Source organism: Hyperolius riggenbachi, chromosome 4 (genome assembly GCF_040937935.1).
Source record: "Hyperolius riggenbachi isolate aHypRig1 chromosome 4, aHypRig1.pri, whole genome shotgun sequence".
NCBI classification, from domain to species: Eukaryota; Metazoa; Chordata; class Amphibia; order Anura; family Hyperoliidae; genus Hyperolius; species Hyperolius riggenbachi.
In genome coordinates, this window is record NC_090649.1 from 424,375,798 (window position 1) to 424,400,298 (window position 24,501).

A 24,501-nucleotide genomic window follows, 5' to 3' on the forward strand; every position below is an offset into this window, starting at 1 on the left:
TAATTTATAAATAATTATTGTTAAAGCTATCCCCTTTGGGACCAAGGACCTTTACAGTTACATCCTCTGTGTGGCTGCCTGCTGGTGACAGGACGTAACTGTAATGTCCTTGGAGTCCTGCTGCCCCCGACCCGATCACACGCACCCAAGAGGGGAGATTAAGCTGTCGTATGACAGCTGACATCTCCCCTCACTGATCAGGAGCCATGGCGATTGACCCCTGACCATGTGATCACTACGATCGCTGATGATCATAGTGATCACTGAAGCAGAATGAGGGAAGAGGACTGGACTCACCTCTCCTGACGTTTCCCCAGCGATCGGCGCTTTCGCTCTGCTCTGCCCGGCATCCATCCTTGCTCTGCCTCTAGTGTCCGGTCCAGGCTTGATGATGTCATCAAGCCCGGACCCGGAACTTATAACAGTGCAAGGCTGGATGCCTGGGAGAGAGGGAGAGCTGCTCTTCGCTGGAGCTGGGGAGGTGAGTAATGCCCGCTGCCTATACTGCCTATACTGAGGACACCTATCTATACTCGGGACACCTATGCCTAACTACCCATATCTATACTGGGGATACCTATGCCTGGCTATCTATACTGGCGCCACCTTTAAAAAATAAATCACTCTGGCCTTTAAGGGAAGTTTAAATGCCGGTCCTCATTGGGTTAAGCACTTTTTTCCATTACGTTATTTTCACTGCAGTTCCTCTTTAAAACAAGTTAGAGAAAATCCTGAAATGTTAACAGGTGTTAGTCACCCGTTTTACCCCTCAGTATTAACAGTTGACATGACCTTCTGTGATACTTTAAAGCGAAACGAATGGTTTATGATGAGCTGAAATTTCCCCGCAAGCAGCAGCCCAGTCCAAATGAAGAAAAAAATATATGCTTTATATTGAAATGTAAGTACTTGTTATACAATCTTATATAATAACACATTTTAAGGCCAGAGCTGCAGGTGTCAGGCTATTTTCATAGCTATTAAAGAGGGAAGGCTGGAAGGTCAGAAGAATGTTATTGAAAAAGCACTCTAAAGAATAGTTGTAGGTGGAAAGTGTGGCAGGCTATTTAATAACATAAATTTTGGAGAGCTATTTCCAAGTTAATAATGTGGTGCGAATCCTACGCTCTGAAGTGTACTCACTGTAAACGGTATAACGCGTACGGTGCAAAACCAATAGTATTAATATGTCACACAGTGTAAATATAATGTGTTTATATAATATCTACATTCACAGAATACTTTAATAGGAAGGCTATACTAATATTGGGTAGGGCCTCTGTTAGTATCGGAATTCGATAAACATTTATGCTGAGTGAAAGGAAAACTGAAAAGACCCTTATTTTCTTGTAAGGAACCTGAACTGAGTAAAAGTCTTTAAAATAAACTTCATGATGTATCAAAAAAATGAATATTACATACTTACCTCGCCGTCAGTTCCTCTCAGTAACTCACCATTTTCTTCTAAAAATGATCCTTTCCAATTGTAATAAGATTTTGTCAGAACTGAAATATGTCAGTTGCTGTCAGTTATATATCAGTTGCTGTCAGTTATAGCTGAAAGGACAACTGATGTGCAAGGTAATGTCCATGTTTCCCTATGGCTCAAGTGGGAGATGTTACAGTTTAACAGTGTGCTGACCCAGAAGCTGTTACAGGGTCATTGCCATTTGTAAAATGGCAGCGGACAAACAGGCCGCTGGACAGGAGCAAGAGATTGAGGAGTAGACTACACGAGAGGTTAGTATGACCTGTGTATGTTTATTTTGACTTTAATTTTTCTGTTCAGGCTTACTTTAAATGGTAATATATACCATTATATATATTTCCATTGTATAAGACGCACTTTTTTCCCCTGCAAAGGCAGGGAATCCTGTGAATGCCTGAAGATTATTTATTATTTATTTATTTATTTATTTATTGTATTTATAAAGCGCCAACATATTACGCAGCGCAGATACGAACCGCCTACCCACAGCCATGTCAGGAATTCCCTGTTTGTGTGTCTACTCTCCCTGCATGTTCTCCACATGTCTCTGTGAGAGACATGTGGAGGCTGCCATATTTATTTCCATATTTAAACAATACCAGTTGCCTGGCAGTCCAGCTGATCTTTCTGGTCAGTAGTGTCTGAATCACACATCTGTAGCATGCAGCTAGTCACCTGTAGCATGTCAGATTGTCAGAAATATCCGATCTTCATGCTTGTTTAGGGTCTAAGGCTAAGTATTACAGGCGGTGGATCAGCAGGACAGAATACCTACATGACTGGGTCAGATGCCGCCTCCTTTAGTCCATAGACGCGTATACCGCGAATGGAATCGTCGCTGAATGCTCAGCCTCTTTTGAATACATATTGCGGCTTCATATGGTCCACAGTTAATGTTATACACAGTGTGCATCTGAGGAAGCGGCTTTTTGGCCGTGAAACACGTGTCAGGCAGTCTCTCATGTGATTTTGAATTCTGTATTGATGTCCATACGTTTAGTCCGCAACTTTGAAGATATCACTGATTAAAGAATAAACAGATACCTTGTTCATATAAAACCCAGTATTCTGTATTGTGGTGGAAATTGCGTGAGGCTATATTGAGGGGTGGAACAGGACTATCGATCTTATTGTGCATTTGGATCAGCAGGACAGCCAGGCAATGTACATTATTTAAAGTGAACCTGAAGTCTATTTAGAAATTAAAAAAAAAAACCCAGATACTTACCTAAAGAGAGGGAAGGGTATGGGTCCTATATGCAGTGTTCTCCAACCCTGTCCTCAAGGCCCACCAACAGTGCATGTTTTGTAGAAATCCACAGAGGTAGTTAATCAGCTTGGCTGCGACACTAATTACCTCACTTGTGCATATTTGTGGTTTTCTGCAAAGCATGTACTGTTGGTGAGCCTTGAGGACAGGGTTGGGGAACTCTGCTTATAGATCCTTCTCACGGTCCCCTCATTCCAGTGCTGTGTTACCCGTCCAAATCTCTCACTGTGGGAGGCTTCGGAATTCTTCAGGTGCCTGAGTCCTCTCGAAAATGGGTGGTTCTGTACTGGGCATACCCGGTCAGAGATTGCTAACGGGGGAGACAGTCCTGGAATGAGGGGACCGTAGGAGGAGGAAGGCTCTATAGGACCCAGAGCCTTCCTCCTCCTTAGGTATCTGTTTTTTTAGTTTTAACAGACTTCAGGTTCCTTTGTATGTTCCCATTTCCACTAAGTCTGAATACGCAATGGCTATCATTCATAAAGCATTCCCGCATGCGGAAATGCTGAAAACAGCTTACTTTACCGAGCACATAGCAAAATGTGTATTCATAAAGGCTGTTTCCACATGAAAAGCTGACATTCCCGAGCAGAGCGATAAATTACCACCTTGTGCGGTGATTATCTTAACAAATGTAACAAAATGTCAATTCATAAAGATTAGAGCAAGCGGTATGCGGACGGGGAATACTGCTCCCTTGGAAGTAGCGATAAGCATGTGGAATACATTTAAGTTAATGGAGACAGACCTCCCAAGCAGCAGCAGTGACAGCAGCGCACGAAAGGACCCAGGCAGCTTCTCCTGTTACGCCAACCTAGAGCCAGCCTATTTCGGTAAATCACCGCACTGCTATCGCAATTGGCAACATTTTTATGAATGAGCACACAGAAGTCTAAAATACCGAAAGCGGTATTTTCCCGCACAGATTTTTGTTACCGAACTCACTTTTATGAATGATAGCCATTGTGTCTCCACATAAGAGCCGGATAGTAGTTTGCCATCCTAATTGAATGCCAGTACATTTCTGGATGGCATGCAGCAGTTTTCCGTACTAGGCACCTGAATCCCTATAACATGGCATGGCTATAGCGATTCGGCTGCGGCTTTGCAGCATCATGGGTGCTGCGTCCGATTCGGAAATGGACGCCACACCCAATAGGAATACGCTCTTAACCTGCTGAGCGGTCTGGACGAGCTCAGCTCGTCCAACACCGCCAGAGGCTGCCGCTCAGGCCCTGCTGGGCCGATTTTTGTCAAATAAAAAGCAGCACACGCAGCCGGCACTTTGCCAGCCGCGTGTGCTGCCTGATCGCCGCCGCTCTGCGGCGATCCGCCGCGAGCAGCGGCGAAAGAGGGTCCCCCCAGCCGCCTGAGCCCAGCGTAGCCGGAACAAAAAGTTCCGGCCAGCGCTAAGGGCTGGATCGGAGGCGGCTGACGTCAGGACGTCGGCTGACGTCGATGACGTCACTCCGCTCGTCGCTATGGCGACGATGTAAGCAAAACAAGGAAGGCCGCTCATTGCGGCCTTCCTTGTTTATTCTGGGCGCCGGAGGCGATCGGAAGAACGCCTCCGGAGCGCCCTCTAGTGGGCTTTCATGCAGCCAACTTTCAGTTGGCTGCATGAAATAGTTTTTTTTTAATTTAAAAAAAACCCTCCCGCAGCCACCCTGGCGATTTAATCAGAACGCCAGGGTGGTTAAAGGAAATAAATATGTCAGCCTCCATATGTCTCTCACCCTTGGTTCCCTTTAAATATAATCTAAATGGTTACTGTGGAAAATATCTACCGTATGTTGTCATGTCTCATGTCTTTTTAGTATTTAGGTCTTTTTCAGAGAGAGGTCACACCGCTGGCTGGGTTATGTCAAATGGCTCCGCCTTACAGTATCCCATGACCATTGAGGTGTGGATGGAGGTGTGGCAAGGAGTGGGTCATGTCCCTTTTTCCTGGCTACAAAAGTTGGGAGGTATGGGCAATTAGGTAAGTACAGAGCTGGGACAAGGTCCTCCAGCACCCAAGGCAGAGACACCAAAGTGCGCCCCTCCATCCCTCCCACCCAGCCATCACACACTGATTGCTATTAGACTAAGAGGCTCCCCAGGGCCCCAACATCATAATCTCTAGTTATCTGGCTTTCAGTCACTGCCATGTATCCCCTTTTCTTAATTTTCTTTGCTTCAAACACAATAGGGGTACGATAACAGAGTGAGTTGTGCACCCCCTCCTACCCTGCGCCCTAAGGCTGGAGCCTCTCTCGCCTCTGCCTCGGCCCAGCCCTGGGTAAGAATCTTTCATTGCTATTGTACTTCCAGCTACTCCTGTTTAGAAACTAAGAAGGTTCCCTATATTTTTCACCTTCCTTTATTTCTGCAGACTAGCATTATGTGATCTTAGATTTTCCAGATAATTTTATCAGGATTCTGATCCATTGTAGGAGACTACAATTAACTGTAAGATCAAAAAGCACATATCCTATCTTGCAGTACAAGGGTGTAAGACAGGAAGCCTACCTAGTTAATAAATAGGATGAGCTGGAAGTACAATAGCAATGAAATATACCCCAGAAAATCCCTTGAATATGCTGAGTAGTGCCTGGCATAGTGCCCGGCCTCAGACTCTGCTCAAAACTTCCAGTATAAATGATTGAAACATTGTAGTGTACTTCCTTACAATCCATGCTGATCATTGATTTCTTCCTCTCTGGCTGCATTTATAAATAAACCGACACATTGTTCAGTTTAATCTACTGTAAATATTACACACCATCAATTCTGCTTAAAACTGATTATTTGTGTAAGGTTTTCTATGGGGCATTGTATAACTTAGGTAGCTTGGCTAATCATTACACCTGTGTCTAATTTAGAAAACAGGGAAATTCTATTTCAATTTATAAACTGCTGTAAACATGTATTAGTGCTGCGCAAGTGTTGTAATTCATCTGACAAGTGGCCTCAAGGGGGCTTAACCACTTTAGGACGAGAGCAATTTTCACATATCAGCGTTGCTCCCATTCATTCGCTATTAACTTTATTACTACTTATCACACCTAAATGATCTATATATTGCTTTTTTCAAGACAAATTAGGCTTTTTGTGTATGAAAATTTTGTTTATTAATTATCTTATTTTCTATGCATTTTAAAGGGAAAATAAGGTTAAAATAGAAAAAACACACTATTTCTCTATTTACATCCATTATAGCTTTACAATAAACAGTGCTATCTATAAGTAAAATCCACAAATTTTATTTGCTTATCCATCCTGGTTATTAAAACATTTAGATTATGTTCTTAGTACACTGTATGGTGACAATATTGTATTTGGAAATAAAGGTGTCTTTTTGCGTATTGTGCTTGCTGCTTTCTCACTGTACGTTATCGATGATTACAGCACCTTATTTGCAAAATTAATAGTAATAAACCGTCATGACATACATATCTAAAAATCCAAGTTACTAAGGTAACAATGTACTGTATGTTTCTTCTTTTATTTTCTGTCAATTTGTTTTCATTTTACAAGTCTTTTATTTTGGTACAGAATACATGAAAATTAAATTGCTTTTGATTCACTTTGTGACTAAAAATATTACACAAGACATGGGCCTCAGCCCAAAAACTCTCTCTATACTCTATGCTATTACTTATCTCAGTTAAAATGTTACCACATATGTCTCTTGTAGTTTTGCTAAAACTTTCCCAAGTTTGATCATCATTTTGAAAATTACTTTTTGATGTTGGATTGAGTTTGTCCCTACCTATTTTTTATGTGACGTGGGTCCAAGCTTTAAAGAGAAACCGTGACCAAGGATTAAACGTCATCCCAATCAGTAGCTGATACCCCCTTTCCCATGAGAAATCTTCACCTTTTCTCAAGCAGATCTTCAGGGGGCTCTGTATGGCTGATATTGTGTTAAAACCCCTCCCACAGTGTGATGTCAGGACCATGATGCTGACATCACACTGTGGGAGTCTTGTTGCATTGTGGGAAATAACAGCTGTTTCCAACTGCCAAAAAAGCAAGCAGCAGCTACTTCCACTGACATCACCTGCCAGCAGTAAAAATGTCACCATATGATCAATGTCAGAATGTAAATCAGGGAGAGAAAAGATTTTACAGTGGGCAAACACTCACTAAACTATTTATACATAATTATTGTAAAAATTAAGCACTTTTGTTCATTATTTTCACTGGAGTTCCCCTTTAAGACACATCAAACTGTATTCTACAACTTGTCATGGTTAAAATGATACTACATGTGCCTCATGTGGTAACAAACTAGTGGTGCACTCTTCACAACTACACTGGACAAATACACTCACCTAAAGGATTATTAGGAACACCATACTAATACGGTGTTTGACTCCCTTTCGCCCTCAGAACTGCCTTAATTCTACATGGCATTGATTCAACAAGGTGCTGAAAGCATTCTTTAGATATGTGGGTCCATATTGATAGGATAGCATCTTGCAGTTGATGGAGATTTGTGCGATGCACATCGAGGCCACGAAGCTCCCGTTCCATCACATCCCAAAGATGCTCTATTGGGTTGAGATCTGGTGACTGTGGGGGCCATTTTAGTACAGTGAATTCATCATGTTCAAGAAACCAATTTGAAATGATTTTAGCTTTGTGACATGGTGATTTATCCTGCTGAAAGTAGCTATCAGAGGATGAGTACATGGTGGTCATGAAGGGATGGACAAGGTCAGAAACAATGCTCAGGTAGCCCGTGGCATTTAAACAATGCCCAATTGGCAGTCAACGTTGCTCTTCTATCAGCTTGAATCAGACGGCCCATTCTCCTCTGTCCTCTAGCATCAACAAGGCATTTTCACCCACAGGACTGCCGCATACTGGATGTTTTTCCCTTTTCACACCATTCTTTGTAAACCCTAGAAATGGTTGTGTGTGAAAATCCCAGTAACTGATCAGATTGTAAAATACTCAGACCGGCCCATCTGGCACCATCAACCATGCCTTGCTCAAAATTGCTTGAATCACCTTTCTTTCCCATTCTGACATTCAGTTTGGAGTTCAGGAGATTGTCTTGACCAGCACCACACCCCTAAATACATTGAAGCAGCTGCCATGTGATTGGTTGATTAGATAACTGCATTAATGAGAAATTGAACAGGTGTGCTATATAAACCCTAAATTGATCCTGTGGAAGGGGGGGGCTATGCATGCAAGATGAACTTGCAGCCTGCTATCTAAACCCTAAAAGTGACCATGCAGTTGGGAAGACTGGAGATATGCATGCAGGCTGAACATGAAGATTATCTAAACCAGTCATCGTCCGCACTACAGGTTCACTTTTGAGGTTTAAATAGCAGGCTGCAAGTTTATCTATCATGCATCCTCCCTCCCCCACAGGGTCACTTGCAGGGTTTATATTGCAGGCTTCAAGTACCACCCCCACTCCCCCTCCACTGTCACTTTATGGGTTTATATGGCATGAAGAGTGAGGCTTCAAGAAACCCCCCTCATCACCAGAGAGGACATTGTGAACCCTGGCTTGCAAGCTGCAGCTCTCCAGTCAGTCAGGCACATTCTTCCAGCAGCCAGCAGCAACAGCACACTTCTTCTATTCTCCTCGCAGGCATGCAGGCATGGACACGAGGACGCACTGCGGCAAAGTCCCATGGGGGATCGCAGCTACTGTGGGCCGGCAGCACCGGAACCCAGCCCCAGGCAGTCAGACTACACACACGAAGCTGGCATCCGGCAGCTGCCGCAGCCTGGCGGCGAGAAGGGGCAGAAATGACCACCTTTCTGCATGAGCATTTGGATGTACAGATGTAACAAAGGCAAAGAAAGGAAGGAGAAAGGGCACTCATATACTGTATACATAGGCCAACGCGGGAGGGGGGGGGGGGGGGGGCGGGGTATTACAACTGTCCAGAATCCCCCCTCAGACCAGGGCCGGTGCAGTGTCTGGGGACGGGCACAAGTTGAGACACCCGAATATCTGCAGACATGACATCCTGAAGTTCACAGCACTGCCCATTTCTTTCCCTGCTACAGATAACTTTGGATGTAGCAGTGGCGTGTGTACAGAGCATATAGCAGCACATGTGTACAGAGCATGGAACAGCAGCGTGTGTACAGAGCATGGAGGAGTAGTGTGTGTACAGAGCATGGAGCAGCACATGTGTACAGAGCATGGAGCAGTAGTGTGTGTACAGAGCATGGAGCAGCAGCATGTGTACAGAGCATGGAGCAGCAGCGTGTGTATAGAGCATAGAGCAGCTCTGGGGAACTTAATAGAGTCAGGTATGAGCACAGCCCTGTACCCTGCTGTGTGAATGCTTCACTTTCCTCTTCATTACCAATGTCGGCTGTCCTCATTATTATCTGTATACAAATTGCACCTGATCGATCTCGTTGTTGGTCGGCAGTTGGATGGGAAATTGCATTATGTATACCTAGCATGAAGTCCTACCATATTATTATACTGTATTGTGCATGGCTGAGGGAGACCTTTCAGGAATCCCCCCCTTGAAAATCCTGGGTTTGCCCCTGGTATTGTATAAATCTTCATTCCAAGATATACTGTAAATGATTTATTATAATAATAATAATAATAATAATAACCTGATGAATTTCAGCCAGGGCACATGGGAAAGCAGAACTGCCTTATTTCTGGTTATACAGTTTAATGACCAAGCTAATAGAGTTAATTTGATCTTCTGCGCAAACAGCTCTTAATTCGCTTTTCATTATGTATAAACAAGGCGAGTATGATAGATGTAACATATCTGCAGAGGAACTGGTTAGTTAAATCTCCTTTTGTATAGATAGGACCCTATGGGCTCATTTACACTTAAGCAGGAATCGTGCCTTTCCAGCTAATCGCTAAAGCGCTAGCATTTTTTTTAAACTCTAGTGCTATTTTAGTCTATGGCAGTGTTCACACTTGAGTGATTATCGCTAATCGCGGGCGTTCCACGATTATCGCTAATCGCAAACGTGTTACATGCAGCATTTTTTCTGGCATTTTTTGGAGCGATCGCCATTAGCATATATAGAACCGCTAATCACGATCACTCCAAAAATGCAAATTTGTACAGTGATTTTTTGTGTTAAGTCATGGAAAAATCACCCACGGAAAACGCTAAAGCAAATCTCTAGTGGTTAGCGATTTTAGGTGTGAACGAGGCCTAAGGGCTGGAACCCACAAGAGCGGTTTTGTGAACATTTCTGGAGCGATTCAAAATGCTAGCGTTTTGCCAAAACCCTCAGCTAATGTTAATGGTTGGGGCAACTTCCACTGGAGCGTTTGCGATTCCTCAAATCGCAAACGCAGGACATGCAGCATTTTGGGAGCGTTAGCGCTTCAATGTAAAGTATATAAACGATGGCTTAATTGCTCATTAAAACCTGTATGGAGCGATTATGCTAGCGTTTTAACCTTACCACACACTGTAACAAAATTAAAATTAATTGAAAGGACCAATCAGACTTTAAAATGCTAATCGCTACACAATCGCTGGCTAATTTATATACTTTGTAAAATCACTTCCTAAAACGCTCATGAAACCGCTGACAAACTGCTCATACAAAATGCTAGCGCTTGCGATTAGCGATTGCATTTTGCAGTGGGTTCCAGGCCTAAGGGTGCTGCACTGCTGACACAAACAATCAGAGCCGGGACAAGGTCCTTCAGCACCCAAGGCTGAGACAGAAAAGTGCGCCCCTCCATCCCTCCCACCCCAGCCGTCACACACTGATTGCTATTAGACTAAGAGGGCCACAGGGCCCACAACCTCCCCAACACCTTAATATCTAGTTATCTGGCTTGCAGTCACTGCTATGTATCTCCTTTTCTTATTTCTTTCTGATTCAAACACAATTGGGAAGGACAGCTGAATGAATTGTGCTCCCCCTCCTACACTGCGCCCTGATGCTGGAGCCTCTCCAGCCTCTGCCTCGGCCCGGCCCTGCAAACAATACAGGCTGGGTGTGGGAAGTGCTGACACGGATTTACATAAAAGTGGCATCATAAAAAGTAAGGGCTGGAGCACACCTAAAAGCGCTAGCGTAGTCACAAACACTCAGCGTTTTTAGAAGTGATTTTTTGAAGCGATTCTAGGCATGTGCTTAGCGATTTTTGGAGCGTTTTGGTGTAGCAATTTTTTATTTTTTGTACGGTAGAGCTGCAAGTGTACAGCTTTTGTAAAAAAAAAAAAATGCTTTAACGGTCGCTCTGTTCTAGTGCTTTTTAGAGCGATTTTCCACTTTCTTATACTTAACATTGTGGTGGAATCAGCTCAGGAATGCTGCAGGACCTGCATTTGCATTTGGGAAAAAAATCACATCACTCTGGTGTGATCCTTCCCATTCAGATATATTAGCCAATCACTTTTTTTTTTAAAGTGCTAGCGTTTTGAAAAGCGCTCAGAAGCGCTCTAGTTGTGCACCAGCCCTAACTGACACTTTTGTTTCCTCCTAGAGCTGATTTCTTGTAGTCTCTCAATTGTCACTCAATAGTATGTGAGAAATAAAGCTAGAAGTGGCATGCATAAGTAAGGTGCTTGTGCATGACTTTTTTCCTCTTAGTGCTTTGTAGGGATGGTCGGAAATGCCGTTTTCCAAATCCGCAGAAATTCCTCTTTTCAAGAGGTCTTTTTTTGTCATTTTTTGTATTTTCTGATTGACTAAATACTTCCAAGTTGATGAACCAATCAGAGAATGCAGAATTATCCCTCAAGTATCAAACTGTTTTTTTTTTTTTACCTCACTTCAGGTGTACTTAAATAGTACCTAGGCTAAAACTGATGCTTGGTGTGATTTGCCTTCTTAAATAAGAAGGAAACTTGCAATAAATCAGCTTTAAAGGGGCACTACAGCGAAAAACTGTAAAATTTAAAATATGTGCAAACATATACAAATAAGAAGTACATTTTTGTCCAGAGTAAAATGAGCCATAATTTACTTTTCTCCTATAATGCTGTCACTTACAGTAGGTAGTAGAAATCTGACAGAAGCGACAGGTTTTGGACTAGTCCATCTCTTTATAGGGGATTCTCAGGGATATATTTATTTTCAAAAGCACTTAGGGGCAACTTCCACAGGAGCGTTTGCGTTTCTCAGAAACGCAAACGCAGGACGTGCAGCATTTTGGGAGCGTTAGCGCTTCAATGTAAAGTATTGAACCGCTAGCGGAAACGCTCAGCAAAACCTAAACTGAGCGGTTTTGCTAGCGTTTTGCGGTTCAGCACACTGTAACAAAATGAAAAATAATTCACAGGACCAATCAGGATAAAAACGCAAAACGCAAAACGCTGGGCAAAAAAATACAATGTTGCAAAACACGACCAAAAACGTGCATGAATCCGCGTGCAAACCGCTCAGACAAAACGCTAGCGGTTGCTGTTTGCGTTTGCGGATTTCAGTGGGTTCCAGGCCTCAGTGAATGGCAGTTGCTCTGTCCAACTGCCAAAAACTGTGTAGCAAGCAGAGAAGCTGGCCAGCATCATTGTTTAAATCCTTTTTAGGGAATATCTTTATAAAGAATAAAAGCCTTGCTGAGAATCCCCTATGAAGAGATGGACTAGCCCAAAACCTGTCACTTTTGACAGATTCCTACTGCCTACTGTAAGTGACAGCATTATAGGAGAAAAGTAATTTATGGCTCATTTTACTGTGGAAAAAATGTACTTCTTATTTATATGTTTGCACATATTTTAAATTTAACAGTTTTTTGCTGTAGTGCCCATTTAAGTGAACATTTGTGTTTACACACAATGCACCACTACTGAATATGCAAATTATCTCTTTATGCCCCTGTAGCCAGGCTAACATCCAGAACTGCTGGTGTATAATAAGCCAATAGCATTAAATTTTACACAGCCACATCAACCCCACATGTAGACAGCCTGTTTTGGACTTTTGGTCCTCCTCAGTACATAGCAGGGTGTGATATGACTCTGCGGGATAGGGCTTGTACCAGTACAACAGACTAACCAAGCAGCTCTGGGTGACCAAACCACTAGGAATGTATAGGGGGCCAAAAGAGACGAAAGGCCCTCCTACTAAAACTGGGAATGCTTGGTGTGATTTGCCTTCTTAAAACAGAAGGAAACTTAATAACTTAATAATTCAGCTTTGTCATGACAGGCTCTGTCTTAATGATGGAGTATGAAAGGGCAGGGAGGGGGGGGGGGGGGTCATGGGGTTAAATACTTACCTGTTATGTTGTCCTCCCTCCAGCAGGTGATCATGTCATTCACAGAATGGGCCATGGCTCTAGCTGCGCCTATCTGTATTGCCTGAGACCGCCCCCAGCTTAGCAGCTGCCGCCTAATTGGTAGCTAGTGAGCTGGGGGTGGGCCACGGTGACACAGGCGGAGGCTTCTGAAGTGCTTTGTCAGTCTTTCGGAAACATGACTGCAACTGTACAGCCAAGGAGGAGGGTGGAGGGCCACCTGTGACCCGGATACAGTTGAGTATTTAACCCCCAGACCCCCCCCATCTTCCTCATTAACCACTTCAGCCTACAGGCTATTTTACCTTAACGCCAAAAGCCATTTTTACCGGTCAGCACTCCCCCCATTCATTTGGCCATAACTTTATCACTGTGTGAGAGAAAAGCCGCCGCGTGTGCTGATAGCAAGGCGGCTGATTCTGCGTCCAATGCGGTTGTTTGCACGCGGAAGCGTGCGTCTGGTAACATGGCAGAACGCGGAAAAGCCACCGCATGTATTGACAGCAAGGCGGCTGGTTCTGTGTCCTGCGCGGCGGTTTGGACACAGCAGCGTGTGTCTGGTGTGGCTGAGTCTGTTAGTTCACACAGGCTTAGGAATACGCGCGCGTGCGCTGAGAGGCAGAACTTTTATGATGGGCAAGGGGGGATCAGCTGACCGAGCCGATCAGCTGACCCCAGAGCTGGTAACTATTGGTTGATCACTTAGGGGTGGCGCCAGAGAGCACTACTCCATATATAGTTATTGCTGCCCAGTCACACTACGAACACTACGTGGAAGCACTCAGACCTTAGTCAGATCCAACAGTGTGTTTGAACCAGGAGGACCTGGGAATTCACACTGAGCCAGTTAACTTGTATTATTGCTCTGTTATATGTTAGACTAGTTCCAGGGTGTAGAGACCACGGACCTCACACCCAGACTAGGTAACTTGTGTTATCATTCTGTTATACATCAGACTAGTTCGAGGGTGTAGAGACCACGGACCTCACACCCAGACTAGGGAACTTGTGTTATCATTCTGTTATACATCAGACTAGTTCCAGGGTGTAGAGACCACGGACCTCACACCCAGACTAGAGAACTTGTGTTATCATTCTGTTATACTTCAGACTAGTTCCAGGGTGTAGAGACCACGGACCTCACACCCAGACTAGGGAACTTGTGTTATCATTCTGTTATACATCAGACTAGTTCCAGGGTGTAGAGACCACGGACCTCACACCCAGATTAGGGAACTTGTTATACATCAGACTAGTTCCAGGGTGTAGAGACCACGGACCTCACACCCAGATTAGGGAACTTGTTATACATCAGACTAGTTCCGGGGTGTAGAGACCACGGACCTCACACCCAGACTAGGCATTGTTTGATATCTGTTATGACATCGCTTTCCTGACTATTCCTCTGATCACTGATTCGGTACCTTGCATATCTGATATTCCGTTGCCAAACCCTGCTTGCCTTGGATACCGAATCAGCTTTCTGTCTTTGTACTTTGTCTGTCCGTGTGTTGCCGACCTGGCTTGCCCGACCTCGAGAGCTATCTCTCCCCTTAAGAGATAGTCTCCGGATCAGATAGTGACATCCACCTTCTGGTGTCACTCACCCTCTCTTCCTTCCTACCTCCAGCCTGACTCCACCCCTTGGAGAGTCTCAGGCTGCTGGAAGGTTCCTGTACTCTCTAAAGCAGTATTGCCTATACTGCCTAAGATCACCTGCTCATCAGGTGTGTTTCTCAAAGTATTACTTTTACACCAAACACTCTTATATACATAGGTGTTCAGAGGTTAGTAATATATCTGTATTATCAGTGATTCTGCAGATCATCAATAATCAGGTATATATCTGTATTCTTGGTGTTACTGCAGATCACCAATAATCAGATTCTCTCTGCGTGCTGACACCGATCGTTACACACTGCTTCTCACACTGCTTCTCTTGTTTTTTTTTTTTTTACACAAATTAAGCTTTTTGTAAGCGATACTGGTTTTCAGTAATTACTTTATTTTCTATGCATTTTATAGGCAAATGCAAGAAAAAAATAAAAAATATACTATTTCTCCAATTCCATCCCCTATAGCTTTAACCATTTAAGGACAATGCTAATTGAAATCTATGCCCTATTTTGATGCTGCTGTGGCTGCCAGGGTGTAGATTTCAACTCACTGACACAACGCATTCTCGCCACTCTTGTCACTCCCGCCAATCTCACTGCTGTCTCCCCGCCGCAGCTCACTCGCTCTGCCGTCTCTATAACTGCAGAGCCCTGTGAGCCGGTCAGAAGGCTATTTCATTGGCTCCTGACCCTGTCTATGAATGTAAGCAACTTCCATTGGCTTACATTGATCACACAGTCAGCGGCTCCTGACCGTCTCATAGGAACTCTGCCAGCATAGACACAGCAGAGTGGGTGGCCTGTGGTTCCCAAAGTGCGGCGTGGAGCGCGGTTGCAGTGGGAATGTGCAGCAATTGGTAGGTATCCCACCATTTCTGGTACCAGCGGTCTCTGGTCCTTAAAGAGGCAGGGACTGCTGGTACTTAAGTGGTTAAATAAGCAATGTTACTATAAATAAAACCCACCCATTTTATTTGCACCTTAGTCCCGGCCATCACTACATTTCAATTATGTCCCTAGTACATTGTATGGCGGCAATATAACATTTGGAATTAAAGGTGTATTTTTTCTGTTTTGGTTTTTTTTTTGTATCCTGTCAATTGCAAGCCCTTATATACTAAAATAATAGTGATATACCCTCATGACACACATATAAAAAAATAAAGAGTCCCTAAGGCAACTATTAATGGAATTTTTACTGTTTTTTATTTATTTATTTTATGTGTTTGCTTGGTTACTCGGGTGAGAGGGGGGGGGGGGGGCTTTGGAAGTGATTCATTTTATTATTTCTTTTATTCAATGTATGGTGTGTCTGCAGTTTAACTTTTCACCACTAGATGATGCCAGAAACACAATCCTGATTTACCAGGAAGTGTTTAAATTTTTTTTTTTTACTTTGGTTTTTATGAATGGACATGGCCCCTGATTGGGGTCATGTCCATTCATTACAAGCAATGCGATTGGTTCGGGCAGCGTCACTTCCCTTTCCCAACCGCTGAAACGGAAATATCGTGCGCACCCCCTGCTCAAACACTGAATGCGTACATTCGTCCAGTTAGACTTAAGCGGTTCCTATCTTAATGACTATAGTCGTCCCGATAGGCTGAAGTGGTTAAGACAGAGCATTTTAAGTTTAGGTACTCTTAGGTATTAAATGGACCATCCAGCTGAAAAGCCACTCACACCAAAAAGATGAGCTAAATGTGAATTTGCCTTCTTAAAATTGATGAAGGACTAAGTGTGCTGTCCAGTGGGCTGTGCTGAAATTACACAGGTGGCTGTAACTTCAGCCTGATGTTCCCAGTACTGGATCTTTGATTTTTTGATGTGAAGCTGCACTTTAATTCTATTACAACAAACACAGCATGAATTAAACTGACTTTGCGTGCAATTCATAAAGGTCAGGGGTAATAGGACAACACTGACATTTAGCAATTAAAACATCACACCTATCCCAGCCACCATAATCAGCGGAGAAGCCTTGTTAATCAAGGCAGCAACTTCAATCTTAAAATGACAGGTTAGTATACTGTACATTACATCAGTGCCTGGAATGTGTGGCTAGGCACCCAGCATTATTACTCTAAGCAATAGGAACAATCCCTAAATGATGTATAGGAGTACATAATATCAGTCCTCAATAATTACGAAATATCCCCTTATTATACTTTCTGGCCTAAATCCCTGCCATTCATTATTTTGAACACAGTTCACACAGTTCAATTCACAGTTTTATTGAAGTATTGTAAACTGAAACCTGAAACCCAGAAGAGATGGAATAAGAAGGAAAAGGAAGGAAATAAGTAGACAGAAGACTGATTCCACCCCACCCAGGCCCCCTCCAAGTACCCCAACCCAAGAGCATCATAAATGGAGTGATCCTCTGCATTATCATTGGACAATTTTACTTGGTTTTAATGCTCAATATCATCAAACCGTTTCTTCTATACTATCATATTTTTGGACATTTTGTGTTCTTAGGCCTTGGCTGCAGTACCCTCTTACTATGGCGCTCCTTTGGTTTCACTAAAACATGTTGAAGTGAGAATAATACTTAACTCTATGAGGTCCTGCAAGTTTGTGGGGAGGAGGGAAGAAACGTTATAGGGGATAATATTTAGGAGTTATGCTTTGTTTGATGGGGAAATATTGTTTAGCACTGTGGAGTTTGCTACTGTTCTTGTCCGGGAATAGGGTTAAGGAAGAGTATGTAATATAGGTTTTACCGTAGATGTGTCTAGGCATCAGGGTGATTATGCTGGGTTTTAGTAGGTGGGAATACTTATTGACACCAGGGAGAACTTAGCTAGGGTAGGGTCTCATGAAACAGTAATTGTTAGCAAAATCTGATAATTCAGCTGCAGGTAAACACAATGACAGCTTGTGCCAAAAAGACACAGAACACTCCCAGTGATGGGAGCACGACTGGGGAGCGCGCTCAGAAAGACTGCACCTGCGCCGTCTGGCCCCCGACTGAAGGACTTTCAGGGTAAAATTGCAGACAATCCAGGAGGTGGAGGAAAATGGAGGGAGCTATTTGCGTGGAGAGAGCCGGAGGAAGCCCCACGTATGTATATATATATTTTTATTTTTTTATATCTCAGGTACAATTTAAGAACGCTTGTGAAGGAGTTATTATTGAGAAAGTGATTTTAGGTCAGTGGAAGGGGCAGTTAGGGTGTACTGAAGTATAAGGTCAGAAATAAGTAAGCAGTAGATTTAAGCTGGGTACACACTTCAGTTTACCGTCATGCGGTGATCAGGACAAGATGCCTCAGGCTGTTGGCTAGCGACGTGTTCTGTCACTATGGAGGGGGACGAATGATTTACGATAAACAATGGAGATGGCAGAGCAAGGGAAAGAACAATAGCATCAGTCTGTACAAGATGATCTTGCGTGTCGGATCTCTCACCAACATATTGGGACGTACACACACTACATTCTCACCCAAGGGAGTCTTTAGTGGCCATTACTTAAAGTGAACGGATAGATGAAAACCAAAAAGACATATACTTACCTAGGTAGAGGTAAGCCTCTGGATGGTCTAGAGGCTTCCTGTGTCCTCCTAGTCTCCACCACTGCCACGCTTGGAACCTCTGAGTCTGAACATATCCAACAAGAGCATTTCAGATATGTTCTCGTGGCCACACTCCCGTTTGTGCTCGAGAATGGCCATACTGTGCCTGTGAGTTTACGGCCCTGCCTGCACAGTAAGCCACAGTGGGCTTGATTCACTAACCGGCACTAAGTGTTAGCACCGGAGTGAAAAGCCTCTTAGTGCCCCTTAATTAGCTCTGCGCGCACTAACATCCGCACAGAGCTACTTCGTGCACAGCCCCGCTCAGTAGGTAATAGTGCGCGGTGCAACGACCTGCTGCCCCTTAAATGTCGCACCAGGTGCGATGAAAACGGCGCATCGAGTGCCCCTGAAACGGCGCATTGATGCGCTGCTTCAGCGGGCACCCGATGCGCCTTTTTCGTTGCACCCGGGGCAGTGGGTGCGACGTTATTGTTGAACCGCGCACTAATGCCGGCCAGCAGCACTGCACGCGCACTGAGCAGAACTGAGAGTGATGCGTGGGCGCAAACTACTTAGTGCCGTGGTTTGCGCCCAGTAAGTGATAGGGCTCACAAGCCCAGTAAGTTGTGCACGTGTGCAGTATGGTTGTACCCGTGCACAAAGGGGATTGTGGCCACAAATTAAAAGAGGGTCCTGGGGAGCAGTGGTGGTCTTGAGGAGGATGTGGGAAGCCTCTGGAGGGTCCAGAGGCTTCCCTCTTCATAGGTAGGTATGTAATTTTTTGTTTTAATCCGCCTTAGGTTTGCTTTAAAGTACACCTGAGACAAAAGGGAGAAAAGTATTTTTACCTACTTGGGGCTTCCTCCCTGTAGTTCGTCAGCTCCCTCAGTGTCCTTCCAGTCCAATCCACTTTGCTCCTCCTGTGAAGTCTTCTGTCTGGCTGGGTTACGGGTCACTGTGCATGCGCTGTTCCAGGCTGTGCACCTCCAGTGCTCCACTGGCCAGGAGCGTTCTGTGCAAGCGCAGTTAAAGTCTAAGCAAAATGGACATGCACAGAACGCTCCCGACCCCAGGAGCACGATCGGGAGATGCGTGCGGCTGGAACTGTGCATGCACAGTGCCCCCTGACTGAGCTGACTCACAGGCTTTACGGGGCTGACAGCGGCACAATGGAGGGACTTGGAGGCACAATGGAGGGAGTCGACGGACTACGGAGGACTGGACGGGTAGTTGTGAGCAGGCATGCGCAGCAAGGAGCGCTCTGCGCATGTGCATGATGGCACGATGACGTCATTTTTAGTCGTGCGCATTCGCAGAGCGCTCCTGGCTGCGCGCCCACACACAACTGCCCGACTCCGGGGACCTGGACTCAGCCGCCTGGAGAAATTTCGGTATGAATTAGAGGGATGGAGGAGAACGGGGGAGCAGTGAGCATCTGGACTGCACCTCGTACGTGCCTGCTCCCCCCGTTTTTAGTTTTAATATTTGGCTCTGGTATCCTTTAACCCGGATACACACTTTCAATTATGATTGGCCAATCACTGACCAATTTGACCATATCTTTGAGAGCTTACCTACAAACAGTGACCAGATTTTTCTGGGTTCAACCTGGGACGGCCGAAAAATGGGCGTGGCCATGACATTCCATGGGCGGAGCGTAACCGTAACCCCAAAGCAGCAAATATAGCCAACTATGACAATTAAATAATAAATGCAGCAACAGTTACCCCAGACACCAGAAAATAAACGCAATGTGGGCAGAATTTCACCAGAAAATAAACGCAATGTGCGCAACATTTCACCAGAAAAAAATGCAACGTAGGCAACATTTTAGCAGAAAGTAAACCCAATTTGGCCAACTTTTCACCTGCAAAAAAAGAATTTACTCACCTGACAGAAGTCTCCTCTCCTAGCCAGCCTCTGGCACGCAGCTCCCCCGGAGTTCTTGCTCCTGCAATCTCCCTCGCTGAATGGAATAGCAGGGCTACGGGAAGATGGCGCCTGAAGCCCTGTACTGGAGACACAAATAGTCACCAGTACAGGGCTTCGGACGCCATCTTCCCGTAGCCCTGCTCTGCCTGCCGGAAGACTATGCAGGCTGGAGTGGGGCTGCGGGCTATGAACTGTCATGGCGTCTATTAGATGCCGCGGCCAGTTAATGGAATCGGACGGTGGCCCGAGTCCCGAAGCCAGGATGTCCCGCGGCTAAAAGCGGGACGTTTCCCGGGACATAGCACAGCCTGGGACAGGGGACCCCGAATCCGGGACGTGTCCCGGCTAAAGCGGGACGTCTGGTCACCGTATACCTACACAATCTGTTCATAGTATCTGTTGAACCTCATACTACATGGAGGTGGTAAAATTGGTCAGGGATTGACTAATCAAACTTGAAAGTGTGTACCAGGCTTTACTTCTTGGCCATATGGAGATGGCGTGTGTAAATACCTCCTGTTCTAACTAAGTAAAATTTGACTTTCTCAATTCAGTTGTCACCCAGAACTCCTGAGAAATGATCTTTCAATCCAGAATGACTGATCACACATTTTGCTTGTAGAAATCACTAATATCTGAGAAACAAGCGCTACTCTCGAAGCAATAATAAGACATTTTAATACGCTGACACAATTTCTACACTTATGTGTATCTTGCTGGAACATTGTAGCAAGCTCCTTATTTCCCATCTCTTCCTGAAGAGTGAAGACCTGCGCTCACAAACCCACATGACAATTAACTATTCAACTGTCTGTTGTCAAATGGAGCGAGGTGATTGCTGGAACTTGTAGTCATTCTTTCTCGTTTCTCTGCCACAGATCGTCGAGCTAGTGACTTCAACTCCCAGCATGCCTTGCCCGGCTAGCTGGAGAAAGCTGTGTCACATGACGAAGCAGAGCTTGTGGATGGGGAGACGTCACACTAGGAGAGAGCAGGAGGTGGAGCAGCCGGTGTAATTAGTCTCTGCACTCTTCCTTTAGTGAATTACGTATCAGTTAGGTAGATCATGAGGTAGCAAGCCCCATCTGACAGCTGGGAAGCTTAAATTAGACTGTGACTCCAGAAAACTCCACCTGTTTCCTTGTTATTGCTTGCTTGTGTCTACAGCCTGGAATCCCACCAGGACTATCCTCCAGTACAGCATGCTGAACTTGTGACAGTGCCACATATCCTGTTGTCCCCCATGACTCTAGCCCTCTGTGCCCACACAGTGATGGGTACATTTATGGTTTATTAGTGTCACACTCAGAAGTACCCCCTCTGCTTCTTGTCTATTAGATCCTTGGTTACTAATGTCAAGTAGCTCCCCTTTCCTGGTAATCTGACATTTTGCGAAGATTTAGGCGCTCGCTGTGAGCCCACCCGATCACAGGCATGAGACATGGCGTCTGTCAAGGTGGCAGTGCGAGTCCGACCGATGAACCGCAGGTAAGGCGCGATCTGCTGTGTTGTAGGATAAGCGGTGATCGTAAATTGCCTTTAAGATATGTCTTTTATTGTATACCTTTTTTAAACGCATTTAAATATTTAGAAATAGTAATGCATTGATTTGTTGCATGTTGGCATAGCAGTATATTGTTATTATTATGCATTTATAAAGCGCTGCCATATTTTTCGCAGTACTTTACAGAGTACAAACAAGTATTTTCGCTATCTGATCTTTGGAGGAGCTCACAAGCTAATCTCGGCGCTACTATAGTTGAAGTGAGCCAGCGAGAAAGTCCATTGGGAAAGTTTGGGAGTAGTACGCCTGCCCGTATCTGCTTGCGTCCTTTAGTACGCATGCCCTGGCCCGGCGGTGAGCTTCCCTGATGGCAATGATGTGCACCGCCGGGCCAGGGCATGCGTACTAAAAGACGCATGCAGACACGGGCAGGCATTCTACTCCGGTACATTGCAACCTGGAAGTAGTACAGGGACTGCTGTTCGCGGCGAGCTGTTCGCCTACATCTCTAGCTGCAATGAGCCAGTTCAGATTATTGCATTGTGTCCGTGGAGGATCGGTTTTATCATAATAATGGGAGCCAAGCTGAGTCCTACTGGATATCGTGCACGGTATGCCATCTTACCAATGACCAGCGACAAGGAACGGAGCTTTGCTTCCCACATGTTGCACAAAACACCAATTTTGCACAATAGCCGTAAAGTTTAATATGTAGAATCAGAACAATGCTTTTATTGATTTGTTATGGTACAAAGAGTAGATGAAATCTGCAGTGATTGATCGAGTGAACTGGCGCTTCATGTGTTTTCTGAACATAGAACACCAGCCAGCACTGTTTTTACCCTTTAGCTTTAAAGTGAGAGACGCGTAAACCTTTGACAGGTTTTTATTGTGGTCTTTATCTCCATAGGGAATATTTTCATTGCTTCCTGTTGCTGTGACAGTTGGCACCAGGAGGAAAAGTGACAAGAATTCCAACAGTCTACAGTTGTCATCACAATAGGGGATGGGGGTTAGTTCGATCATGGGGACACCTGTTCCGGTGACAGCTGATCTTTTCCTTCTGGCTGTGGTTGAGAACTCTATGAAAAATTATAGTACTGGGCACTGAAAAAGGAAGAATATTTGGCACTTTTCACTACTTTTAAAAAGTTTAGTTGTTTAAACGTTATGAGCTGTAGTCTTATTACCTCTATAGTAAGCTGTTTGGGTCTGACCACATAATACAAGGAGGTGAGAGATTAGGATCAAGAAAATGTACATCTAATGATTGCGTTGCAGTGGGAATGCGATGCCCCTGCTCCACTGTAACGCAAAAAATCACTAACATATGACCCTGTAGCAGAGTGCGATGACATGGTCATATGCATAGCACCACCCAGCACCCTTGCTGGACAGGAAGTACGTCACTAGAATTCCCCGGGATCCCCAATGTATTCCCGTTTTTCTGTACATGTGCGCCGCTAACCTTTTTAAAAGGTATGCATCGCCCATTGACTTGCATTACTTCTGCTGCGTTGACGCTGAAGCTCGCCGGTGACAAGCTGCTGACTTTGTGGCAGCTTGGAAATCTCATGGTGTTAGTTTGTGCACACATACACAATTGGCCCTCAATTTGTCTGCCTGCCAGATTCAAACACTATCCTGGGACCCCCAATACAGTACAGACATGTCGCTAGGCAACAGCTGAGCAACATGTTCTGCATCTGTGACGAACGGAGGATGGTACCAGAAACGATACAGCGGCTTTTGCAGGCAGGAAAGGAGGTGAACAATGGATTTGGCTGCTGATTGCTGCTTAAAGGCATACCAGGTCATTCGGTGCTCCGATGTCCCCGTCGCTGAACGTGGCTCCTCTCCAGTTGGGGCTACGCGCCTCCTGTGTTACAAGAGCGGCTGCATATGCGCAGTAGCACAGAGCTGATGGCACACAAGTGGCTCCTGCTTACTGCACATGCGTGGGTGGGCTTGCATGGCTACTGCTCGGCCACACTGCAGGAAGAGGAGCTGCGCGGCCCCGATATTATTGACAATGCCTTGTCGCTAATCTTCCGGGGGGCTGCGCTCAGCTACTGGGGACATCAGAGCACCGAGGGAAGCCTCAATAGGATCCCGAGGCTTCCCTCTTTTTAGGGAAGTATATCATTTTGTATCCGAGCTTCGTCTTGGGTACACGTTGAATGCAGTGCACTGCTATGGACTGTTGATCTGCCACCTCTCCCCCTGTGCCTTGCAGCAATATTTTCAGATTGGTAATTTTTATTTGATTTCTGGCAAAAATATATTAAAATTATGAACAATGAGGCCTGCTAAGCTATAGATTTCTTGCAAATTCTGTCAGACTGATCAAATGTGCTATGAATCGATGAGAAAAATCTCTGTGTAGTACCTGCTGAACACTTTAAATGTTTCCTAACAAGGTACGATAAGAGCCAAAACAGTGGCAGAGTTTTTAAACCTTTCCCACACGATTTAAGCAGGATGCCACTGTGTCCGCACACATGCCAGGTGAAGTAAATTGAGGCAATTAAATTATGCCGTCCTATCCGAAAAATGGATGACAGGCCTCTGTGGGAGGTTTAGGGATAGGGGAGGTTACATTCCAGAGGCAGGTTACATGTGCACAGGAATGTGACTTGGAATAATGTGTACCAGAGTGAAACACAAATAACAGCTGGGCTTGTAAACACACAGGAAACCCATAAGGAACAACAGACAGCGGGTGACATGAGCATAGCCCATACACACCACATGACTTCATTTCTGTAGTCTCCTATAAACTGTGCCACATGAGCCTTTTCAAGGTCGGCAGAGTTAATGATTGGACGATTATTATTAATTTAGAAAACAGTAACAGATTCTGTGGCATTGTTTACAGTAAGATACAAAACATGGGGTACATACGCTGAGTGCCCCAAAAATTAGAGACAACCTCTGATAACGAGTTGGTCCGCCTTTGGCT

At 44.8% G+C, this 24,501-nt stretch overlaps 1 protein-coding gene across 4 annotated transcripts in view; it reads left to right on the forward strand.

Annotated features, from left to right (window-relative positions):
- The first annotated feature begins 21,010 nt into the window (after nt 1–21,010).
- KIF16B (kinesin family member 16B) overlaps nt 21,011–24,501 on the forward strand; it is a 635,015-nt gene continuing 631,524 nt past the window's right edge. For all 4 annotated transcript variants that reach the window (XR_011019462.1, XM_068232451.1, XM_068232454.1 and 1 more), the window contains exon 1: nt 21,011–21,523. Coding sequence is in view for 3 of the 4 variants with exons in the window: in XM_068232451.1 (XP_068088552.1) it covers nt 21,477–21,523 (47 nt within the window). In the remaining variant the exon portion in view is untranslated. The remainder of the gene's footprint in view (nt 21,524–24,501) is intronic.